Here is a 13062-nt window from a genome sequence, read left to right on the forward strand (position 1 = left end):
GAATGGTTCATGTGGTGAGATATGTGGTATTGTGTGTGTATATATGTGTATGGTGTGAGTATTGTGGTATTGTCTGAGTGACATGAGAGTGTAGGTGGTTACTGAAGTTTGTCGATACTTGTATATGGTGGTATTGGTGTGAGTATATGGTGGTATTGGTGTGAGTATATGGTGGTATTGGTGTGAGTATATGGTGGTATTGGTGTGAGTATATGGTGGTATTGGTCTGAGTGACATGAGAGTGTAGGTGGTTACTGAAGTTTGTCGATACTTGTATATGGTGGTATTGGTTGTGAGGGGTATAAGGGTGGTATTGGTGTGAGTGAACATGAGAGTGTAGGTGGTTACTGAAAGTTTCGTCGATACTTGTATATGGTGGTATTGGTGTGAGTATATGGTGGTATTGGTGTGAGTATATGGTGGTATTGGTGTGAGTGACATAAGAGTGTTGGTGGTTACTGAAGTTTGTCGATACTTGTATATGGTGGTATTGGTGTCAGTGACATTCAATAAAGGACCTACATATCTACCCCAGGCTAAGCCATATTCAAATCATGAAATTTATAATGAAAAGATACAGTATTTTCTAAATAATATGTAGATTGTTGTTCATAGCTACGATAGTATGTTCTGGCCCGTGATAGCCACAGATTAAACTAATGCTTTATTCATGAGTATTAAAGCACCAAGTCTCAGACCGTTGTGTATTGACAGATATTTAAAACCTTTACGGCATCAGACAGATTTGTTTATTTATTATCAGCAAAGTTTGTACAGGTTACGGAATGTGTAATGTACGTGTTGTGTCAAAAGAATATGTAATGAATTAGAAACATTTTACTTTGTAATTAATTTCTGTTGACATGCCAGCAGTGTACTTGTCTTTTGTTAGGTATCCGGATATCCACCAAAGATTATCATAAGATAGCAATTGCACATGGTATATTAGGAACTTAATGAATACAGTTTACATAACTTCATAGGAATTGTGTAGACCTAAAAACTGTTTGTTTAGCCAGCCTATAATATAATAATAAGAATTTATTACCATATTTGTCCAGATAAGACGTAGAGCACATTACACTTTATCAAACCATATACGTGAAATAAAGGTCGGAAAAGAAAAACATAATATATTCTTAAGAAACACAAGAATATGATGTACATAGCAAGTTGCTTCTCTGTGACAGAGGACCGTGATAGCTCAGGCAGGAGAGCTCTGGCCACGTAGCCTCAGGCGAAGGTCCGAGGTGTGTGGCTTGGCACTCCCTACCCGTGGCAATTTGTGTTTCTCGGGAAGCTGAAGATCAGTCTCTGTTGTCGTTGTTGTGTACTTGGGCTTTAAAACACAGTACACTTTACCCTGATTGTTCTGGGTGACATACGAGTGGCCCTCAGTATGTTGTTCTGTGAGGTAGCCACCAACTACTACAAGGAGACCCCACCTCAAAATGACCCTGGTTGTTCACGGGGTGATAAACCCAACAAACAAAACAAACAAATTCTCTGCGACATCTGTTTACAAAGGGTTATCATAGTGCCTTGAGAGATTGGTGAATTAAGTAAACATTTTATAGACTCAAAATTAAATAGTGCACATACTTTCATTCCCAGAAAAATGACAGTGGTGCACTTATAGAGACATGTGTACTAGGACTAATATGGTATTATATAGTGCATGCTTGACTTCTGTAAATATACAAATTTTAGCCACAATCTTATTTTAGCGATTTTTGCACTTAAAACAATTTGCTAATTGATGATTGCGCTAATGACACTTAATTTATATTGTTTTTACCATCATATCAATATACTACATTATACCTCTTATACCTCCATATCAATATACCACATTATACCTCCATATCAATATACCACATTATACCTCTTATACCATTATATCAATATACTACATTATACCATCATATCAATATACTACATTATACCTCTTATACCATCATATCAATATACTACAGTATACCTCTTATACCATCATATCAATATACTACATTATACCTCCATATCAATATACCACATTATACCATCATATCAATATACTACATTATACCATCATATCAATATACTACATTATACCTCTTATACCATCATATCAATATACTACAGTATACCTCTTATACCTCCATATCAATATACTACATTATACCTCTTATACCATCATATCAATATACTACAGTATACCTCTTATACCACCATATCAATATACTACATTATACCTCTTATACCATCATATCAATATACCACATTATACCTCTTATACCATCAATATACTACATTATACCTCTTATACCACCATATCAATATACTACAGTATACCTCTTATACCACCAATATACTACATTATACATCTTATACCACCATATCAATATACTACATTATACCACCATATCAATATACCACATTATACCTCTTATACCATCATATCAATATACCACATTATACCTCTTATACCATCAATATACTACATTATACATCTTATACCACCATATCAATATACTACATTATACCACCATATCAATATACCACATTATACCTCTTATACCACCATATCAATATACTACATTATACCTCCATATCAATATACCACATTATACCACCATATCAATATACTACATTATACCTCCATATCAATATACTACATTATACCTCCATATCAATATACTACATTATACCACCATATCAATATACCACATTATACCACCATATCAATATACTACATTATACCTCTTATACCACCATATCAATATACTACATTATACCTCCATATCAATATACCACATTATACCACCATATCAATATACTACATTATACCTCCATATCAATATACTACATTATACCTCCATATCAATATACTACATTATACCACCATATCAATATACCACATTATACCACCATATCAATATACTACATTATACATCTTATACCACCATATCAATATACTACATTATACCTCCATATCAATATACCACATTATACCACCATATCAATATACTACATTATACCACCATATCAATATACCACATTATACCACCATATCAATATACCACATTATACCACCATATCAATATACTACAGTTTACCTCTTATACCACCATATCAATATACTACATTATACCTCCATATCAATATACCACATTATACCACCATATCAATATACTACATTATACCTCTTATACCATCATATCAATATACCACATTATACCTCTTATACCACCATATCAATATACTACATTATACCTCCATATCAATATACTACATTATACCTCTTATACCATCATATCAATATACCACATTATACCTCTTATACCATCATATCAATATACTACAATATACCTCCATATCAATATACTACATTATACCTCTTATACCATCATATCAATATACCACATTATACCTCTTATACCATCATATCAATATACCACATTATACCTCTTATACCATCAATATACTACATTATACCTCTTATACCACCATATCAATATACTACAGTATACCTCTTATACCACCAATATACTACATTATACATCTTATACCACCATATCAATATACTACATTATACCACCATATCAATATACCACATTATACCTCTTATACCATCATATCAATATACCACATTATACCTCTTATACCATCAATATACTACATTATACATCTTATACCACCATATCAATATACTACATTATACCACCATATCAATATACCACATTATACCTCTTATACCACCATATCAATATACTACATTATACCTCCATATCAATATACCACATTATACCACCATATCAATATACTACATTATACCTCCATATCAATATACTACATTATACCTCCATATCAATATACTACATTATACCACCATATCAATATACCACATTATACCACCATATCAATATACTACATTATACCTCTTATACCACCATATCAATATACTACATTATACCTCCATATCAATATACCACATTATACCACCATATCAATATACTACATTATACCTCCATATCAATATACTACATTATACCTCCATATCAATATACTACATTATACCACCATATCAATATACCACATTATACCACCATATCAATATACTACATTATACATCTTATACCACCATATCAATATACTACATTATACCTCCATATCAATATACCACATTATACCACCATATCAATATACTACATTATACCACCATATCAATATACCACATTATACCACCATATCAATATACCACATTATACCACCATATCAATATACTACAGTTTACCTCTTATACCACCATATCAATATACTACATTATACCTCCATATCAATATACCACATTATACCACCATATCAATATACTACATTATACCTCTTATACCATCATATCAATATACCACATTATACCTCTTATACCACCATATCAATATACTACATTATACCTCCATATCAATATACTACATTATACCTCTTATACCATCATATCAATATACCACATTATACCTCTTATACCATCATATCAATATACTACAATATACCTCCATATCAATATACTACATTATACCTCTTATACCATCATATCAATATACCACATTATACCTCTTATACCATCATATCAATATACCACATTATACCTCTTATACCATCAATATACTACATTATACCTCTTATACCACCATATCAATATACTACAGTATACCTCTTATACCACCAATATACTACATTATACATCTTATACCACCATATCAATATACTACATTATACCACCATATCAATATACCACATTATACCTCTTATACCATCATATCAATATACCACATTATACCTCTTATACCATCAATATACTACATTATACATCTTATACCACCATATCAATATACTACATTATACCACCATATCAATATACCACATTATACCTCTTATACCACCATATCAATATACTACATTATACCTCCATATCAATATACCACATTATACCACCATATCAATATACTACATTATACCTCCATATCAATATACTACATTATACCTCCATATCAATATACTACATTATACCACCATATCAATATACCACATTATACCACCATATCAATATACTACATTATACCTCTTATACCACCATATCAATATACTACATTATACCTCCATATCAATATACCACATTATACCACCATATCAATATACTACATTATACCTCCATATCAATATACTACATTATACCTCCATATCAATATACTACATTATACCACCATATCAATATACCACATTATACCACCATATCAATATACTACATTATACATCTTATACCACCATATCAATATACTACATTATACCTCCATATCAATATACCACATTATACCACCATATCAATATACTACATTATACCACCATATCAATATACCACATTATACCACCATATCAATATACCACATTATACCACCATATCAATATACTACAGTTTACCTCTTATACCACCATATCAATATACTACATTATACCTCCATATCAATATACCACATTATACCACCATATCAATATACTACATTATACCTCTTATACCATCATATCAATATACCACATTATACCTCTTATACCACCATATCAATATACTACATTATACCTCCATATCAATATACTACATTATACCTCTTATACCATCATATCAATATACCACATTATACCTCTTATACCATCATATCAATATACTACAATATACCTCCATATCAATATACTACATTATACCTCCATATCAATATACTACATTATACCACCATATCAATATACTACATTATACCACCATATCAATATACCACATTATACCTCTTATACCATCATATCAATATACTACATTATACCATCATATCAATATACTACATTATACCACCATATCAATATACTACATTATACCACCATATCAATATACTACAGTATACCTCTTATACCATCATATCAATATACTACATTATACCTCTTATACCACCATATCAATATACTACATTATACCACCATATCAATATACCACATTATACCACCATATCAATATACCACATTATACCTCTTATACCACCATATCAATATACTACATTATACCACCATATCAATATACTACATTATACCACCATATCAATATACCACATTATACCTCTTATACCACCATATCAATATACTACATTATACCTCCATATCAATATACTACATTATACCACCATATCAATATACTACATTATACCACCATATCAATATACTACATTATACCACCATATCAATATACTACATTATACCACCATATCAATATACTACATTATACCTCCATATCAATATACCACATTATACCTCTTATACCACCATATCAATATACTACATTATACCACCATATCAATATACTACATTATACCTCTTCCTTCACACAGTTAATGGTTGATTTTGGATTTGTTGTACCATTATCAGAGATGGGTTAACTAAGTCATTTCTCAATGATGTTCTTCACTTGGTGTTGAATATGTAAAATATATTGAAATTGTATATGTAATCTATCTTTTTTTACACATATAGGTGTCAGCTAGATGAGGTGACAAAGGAAAAGAACTCCTTTCATCTACAGTTCAACAAGAGTAACCAAACTGCAGCTGACCTTCAGGACAGGTATTGAATGTCAATCGGATGGAAACAAATTAGATGCCACTATTAAGAATAAAATAGATTAATCATTTGGAGCTTTTTCATGCTGCGCATAATCAATTTGGTTAATCAGCCCTAAAATCATTCATTTCATATTCATGTCATACACAGTTTACATCATACAGGACCATTTTTCCACTTGGATCTTCAGGCTCGTCTGGTAATGTGACCTAACTATGTATGGTAGCAGTCATTGCGGTTGATGACTTTTGCCCGTTCTCGTAGAGAACACAGGACCACGCCTGGCCACAACCTGATCTTTCAATTCCAATCATGTATTTGTTCATTGTCTATCAGCTCTAAAAAAAATTTAATACTTAACCCATTTCCCTTAACCAGGACAACATTTCCCTTAATAATGGTAATTGTATATATGGCGCAGCTAAGACAGCCCTAAGTGCTATTTGTTTGATTCTGTTGACTTTGTATTATTTAGTATGTTAGAATAGTTTATAATGTTAATACCTAGTGATTTGTTTCATAATACAGTTGTCAGTCTTTAAACTGTGTTTTTGATTGTTTATGAAATTTAAAGGAAAAAAAGCTCTGTTCATTGGTTGTAGGGATGACCAGAATTTGTCCCGAGAAAAATGTTTGTCTCAAGTAAAATGACCTCCCTTTTTGTCCCTAATAGAATTACCTCCCTTTTTGTCCCTAATAGAGTTACCTCCCTTTTCAACAATAAAACAAAACCCTTTAGAGACAACACTCCTGTTTATCCCTACTCTGCCTACATCTTTTTGAAATCCTTTTATAGACCATTCATATCACACATCATTTTTTGATTTGTCAGATAGACAATTTTTTCATCTTTATCCTGTGTAAACCTCGTTATTGGTTGTTTTAGACCTAATTATGAACACATTTGTATTTTATACCTGGGTATTGACTTTATTGACAATATTGATTTTTGTTAGGTTTTCAGTAGAAGTAGACAAGAATAGGAAGCTAACAGACGACATCAATGTGTGTCAGAGAAAGATGGTGGCTTTACAGGCCGAACTGGAGGACGCCAAAATGTCATCCAGTCAACCCTACGAGGATATCAATCGGCTGCAGCGAGATATTGACTGCCTTGTAAGAGAAAATGAAAATTACAAGAGAAGGTAAGATGCTGTGTGATAGATATTTGTGCCACATCTGTGTGTTTGTCCTCAGTTGTCTGTAATATTTCCCGTGTGTTTGTCCCCATCAGTAGTCAGGAGACAAAACCTAGCAATAGGCAGAGTCATGTCAGTGGTAAACCAGTCCCTAACTAAAGTTGATAGAACATTGACTATAGTCGGTGAGACAAAACCTAGCCATAGGGAGAGTCATGTAGGTGGTAAGCCAGTAACTAACTAAAGCTGATAGAACATTGACTATAGTCGGTGAGACGAAACCTAGCAATAGGGGAAGTCATGTAGGTGGTAAACCAGTAACTAACTAAAGCTGATATAACACTGACTATAGTCGGTGAGACGAAACCTAGCAATAGGCGGAGTCATGTAGGTGGTAAACCAGTAACTAACTTAAGCTGATAGACCACTGACTATAGTCGGTAAGACAAAACCTAGCAATATATGGAGTCATGTAGGTGGTAAACCAGTTAATAACTAATGCTGATAGAACACTGACTATAGTCGGTGAGACAAAACCTAGCAATATATGGAGTCATGTAGGTGGTAAACCAGTTAATAACTAAAGCTGATAGACCACTGACTATAGTCGGTGAGACGAAACCTAGCAATAGGCGGAGTCATGTAGGTGGTAAACCAGTAACTAACTAAAGCTGATAGACCACTGATTATAGTCGGTGAGACGAAACCTAGCAATAGGCGGAGTCATGTAGGTGGTAAACCAGTAACTAACTAAAGCTGATAGAACATTGACTATATTCAGTGAGACGAAACCTAGCAATAGATGGAGTCATGTAGGTGGTAAACCAGTAACTAACTAAAGCTGATAGAACATTGACTATAGTCGGTGAGACGAAACCTAGAAATAGGGAGAGTCATGTAGGTGGTAAACCAGCAACTAAATAAAAATAATTACTTAAGTCAATGTGTTGCTCAATACTGTGTATGTGATCAGCTGTTTGTAAATCTGACAGATACACAAAACAAAATAGATACAGGTAAGCTATGATTGATTTACTCTATTGAATGTGTCTGTAATTCAGAAGGAATACATTTGATTGATGAAACATGGGATATCATTATAGATGAAATATTCTGAGATCATCTAACAAAAACACCTGTTGTGACCCACTAACTTTGTTGTAACATACGTATAGAACGGCTTTGTACAAGGCTTTAGTAAACACAGTAAAATGGTACCTGTTATCTCAAGTGGTCGAGTATAAGTGAAGTATTTGATAGGGGTGTCAGTCTGTAGGGGAGCTGTTTATGGCAAACGTATAAAAAATGCCAGGAACTCAATACAGTAACACATTTACTGTATAGACCTACACAGTACTGAAGATATCTTACAATCGTTTATCGGTATATTTTCCTGGTAGAGCTGGTGATACTCACTTGGGGCCAAGTGAGTTTGGTAGGAAGTGACAACCAATAGAACTGTCACAGGTGTAAGATAAGTGTATTGTGTTTTGTTATATTGCTGAATTATTTTTAATGTCTTGTAAATATTTGTGTGGTATATCCTGTTTAGAATTACAGGACAATCGTAGGGAGAACAGTGAAGTTCAGTAATCTTTTTACTGACCTAGTCCAATATTTATATTTTTATGGATTTTGAAAATAGATTATGGATTTCTTATTTTTTCTAAAAATTTAGTCAATAGGACTTTTTATTACCTAGGACGTATATAGAGTATTGGCCCATGGTCTATGACGTGATGAGCATTGATGTTATGATCTAAGGAATTTTATCGTTGTTGTGATTTTTAATATCATTAATCAGAATTGACAGGTTAATAAAGTGTGGATCAATAGTACATGATCTACAGCTGTTTAACATGTGATAAACATTCCATGTTTTTTCACAGATCTGAGAAGGAACAGCTAATGAGACAAGAGTGTGAGGACAAGCTGAGCCAGTGTATGAAGAAGGCCGAATTCAACGAACAGGTGTTCAACCAGCAGATGAACGAGGCCCGTGAACGGCTGAATGTATCCACGGCTACCATACTGTCACTGGAAGGTCGTGTGCGCGACCTGAGTAAGACGGACACTACGGTGCCCGAGATGATTCGTCAAGTGAGGGAGGCAGCCGAGGAGGAACTTGCTCAGTACAAAATGAATTCTGAAAATGAATTCGCCCGCAATGTAAGTATATGTTGGCCTATCACAGCTGAAACCTTTCCTTATATATCACAGCTGACCTGGCATGAAAAAGTATACTGTGGTGAAATTGATTATATACTGTAAATATACATATTTTAGAAGCCTGGGTATGTTAATTATTTTCTGCAGTAAGTGAGGTGGCCGCACCAATTGGCTAATCTGTTAAATTCTGATATGCCCTAAAAGTTGAGTGTGCCAAGATAAATATGCATTAACAGTATAATGTAGTAAGATTTAACTGTCTGTTCAGTATTGAAGTCCGATTGATAGCAAATGTAAATGATTCCAAACACAGCGGTACAATTGTTATGTAATCAAGTATTAATTCATGTCATTGAGAGTAGATGGTCCAGACAATGGGATGTATGTTATAAAATACAAATGTTTTGCCCACAGATAAACTCTCTGAAAGTCCAGATGGAAAATGATGCCCAAACAGTAGAAAGGATAAACCGAGAGAAATCTGACCTGTTGGGAAGCACCGGCGAGTTAAAGGCCAGGATTACCTCCCTTGAGGGACAGGTATGTATGATATGTATTATTTTACATCTTCTCATAATTTGAATGTAATAAAATGTGTTGATAACAAAGATGTTCAATGATTCTACTTTCACTTCATAAACTATAACCAGTGGTTTATATAACTATCTCTGTGTTAGCTGACATATTGATCGAGATCACTGCTGCTCACACTGATAAAATTATACATTAACTATCCTCATTAATAAGCTTACACATTTATCAAGTTGGGAAAACTGCCAAGGAAAAACTGATGAACATTATACTTAAAACAGCTTACACACTTACCAAGTAAGAGAAAAATTGGGAGAAAAAGGTGGAGAAAATTTATGCACAATGTACTTAAAACAGTCCAATTTTCATCCTTTTCAAATGTCATGACATGTTCCTCATGGGCTTTGATTGTATCCGATGAGGATGGATGTATATATGTAATTGGGGCCGCGGTGGCCGAGTGGTTAAGGTGTCCCGACACTTTAATACTAGCCCTCCACCTCTGGGTTGCGAGTTCGAAACCTACGTGGGGCAGTTTCCAGGTACTGACCGTAGGCCGGTGGTTTTTCTCCGGGTACTCCTGCTTTCCTACACCTCCAAAACCTGGCACGTCCTTAAATGACCCTGGCTGTTAATAGGACGTTAAACAAAAACAAACAAACAAACAAGTATATGTAATTAATTGATGACTTCTACTTATCGTTACAGATACAGATGTTGGAACATCAGAGAAAGTCTGCTGAAGAAATGTTGCAGCAAGAACGACAGCGATCTGCTGAACAGATTCAAATCATGGAGAAGAAATTCCGGGAAGTCCAAGATTTACTTATTGTGAAAATGAGGGAAGTGAATGTGTCGCGAGACACAAACATCCCACTGAAGGCAGAGATTGAGGCCATGAAGGTTCTACTAGAGGAGGAGGAGCGCAGGTATATACTGTGGACTCTGTATATACTGTGGACTCTGTCCCATAACAATTCTTGGTTGTTATATTTTCAGTATGGTGTTATATTTTCAGTATGGGTATTATCAATACTAGTGTAGTGGTGCATATCACATTTTTCACTCAGATATACAAGATGCAAACAGGGTCACAGAATTTTGATATTTCTTACCACTATTTCTCAAAAACAAAAATTAAGGTGCTTAGTAAGATTACCTCTCTTTATGGTTTAGTAGGATTACCTCCCTTTATGGTTAAGTATGATTACCTCCCATTATGGTTTAGTATGATTACCTCCCTTTATGGTTTAGTATGATTACCTCCCTTTATGGTTTAGTAGGATTACCTCCCTTTATGGTTTAGTATGATAACCTCCCTTTATGGTTAAGTATGATTACCTCCCTTTATGGTTAAGTATGATTACCTCCCATTATGGTTTAGTATGATTACCTCCCTTTATGGTTTAGTATGATTACCTCCCTTTATGGTTTAGTATGATTACCTCCCTTTATGATAAAGTATGATTACCTCCCTTTATGGTTTAGTATGATTACCTCCCTTTATGGTTTAGTATGATTACCTCCCTCTATGGTTAAGTATGATTACTTTCCTTAATGGTTTAGTATGATTATCTCCCTTTATGGTTTAGTATGATTACCTCCCTCTATGGTTAAGTATGATTACCTCCCTTTATGGTTTAGTATGATTACCTCCCTCTATGGTTAAGTATGATTAATTTCCTTAATGGTTTATTATGATTACCTCCCTTTATGGTTTAGTATGATTACCTCCCTCTATAGTTAAGTATGATTACCTCCCTTTATGGTTAAGTATGATTACCACCATTTATGATCATTTTATTGATTTCCTCCCTTGATCTTAATGTGGAAGATTTAGCTCACAAGCATTAAATGTTTTACAAATTTCTCCACAGTATATCACTGTGTCTGAACTTTGCCATTCTCTGATGTTTCAGACTTTGTAATTCTGCTGTTTTCACTACACAACAAACCACAACTACGCCAGCTACTGTGGCATACACTGCCGCCATGCGACCTTTGACTCCCTCAGCTCCTCCCATGTCGCCAGCTCACCCAGCCATGTTTTCTAACATGCATCTGACAGAAGTCGGCCCGGATTCTATGGTGCCCCATACCGAGATGCTTGACCCTGTTGTATCTTCAACCCTAGCCAAACAGGAATATGAAACCATGGCAACCTCACCTGACTTCCCTTGTGCCACACGTTATACTTATGAGGCCACACCCAGTATGAACCGTCTACAGATCGAACCGTCACCACCTGTTACTCCTCGACCTGTTGGTCCAGTTGCCAGGGTCAAATCAGCCCCAGGTAAGTACAGACTGTTAATGATTATGTTATATATTGTTTTATATTGTTATATATTGTTTTATATACATATATATATCTGTGGAAAGTTCCAATTGTCCAGGTCCAGTCAGGCCCAACTAAAGTCAGACTGAGTTGCTTCCCTTGTTCAAGTCATATACAGTGGAACTTCGTTAACTCGAACTCGGATAACTCGAATACCCCGCTTAACTCGAAGTACCTCGCCGGTCCCGGCCGAATTCTCTCTTTATCTTAGTAAAAAAAACTCGGAAAATTCGAATTCGGATAACTCGAATAACT

At 34.4% G+C, this 13062-nt stretch overlaps 1 protein-coding gene across 1 annotated transcript; it reads left to right on the forward strand.

Annotated features, from left to right (window-relative positions):
- Positions 1-6543: 6543 nt before the first annotated feature.
- LOC117319556 (calcium-binding and coiled-coil domain-containing protein 1-like) lies at positions 6544-12765 on the forward strand (the record flags this gene model as incomplete). Its single annotated transcript, XM_033874346.1, has 6 exons — positions 6544-6633; positions 7587-7775; positions 9659-9938; positions 10353-10478; positions 11178-11398; positions 12389-12765. Coding segments are annotated over 6 exons (1283 nt in total), but the record flags the coding sequence as incomplete, so codon positions are not given.
- Between the last annotated feature and the right edge of the window lie 297 nt (positions 12766-13062).

The sequence above is a fragment of the Pecten maximus genome, unplaced genomic scaffold (assembly GCF_902652985.1).
Source record: "Pecten maximus unplaced genomic scaffold, xPecMax1.1, whole genome shotgun sequence".
Lineage (NCBI taxonomy): Eukaryota > Metazoa > Mollusca > Bivalvia > Pectinida > Pectinidae > Pecten > Pecten maximus.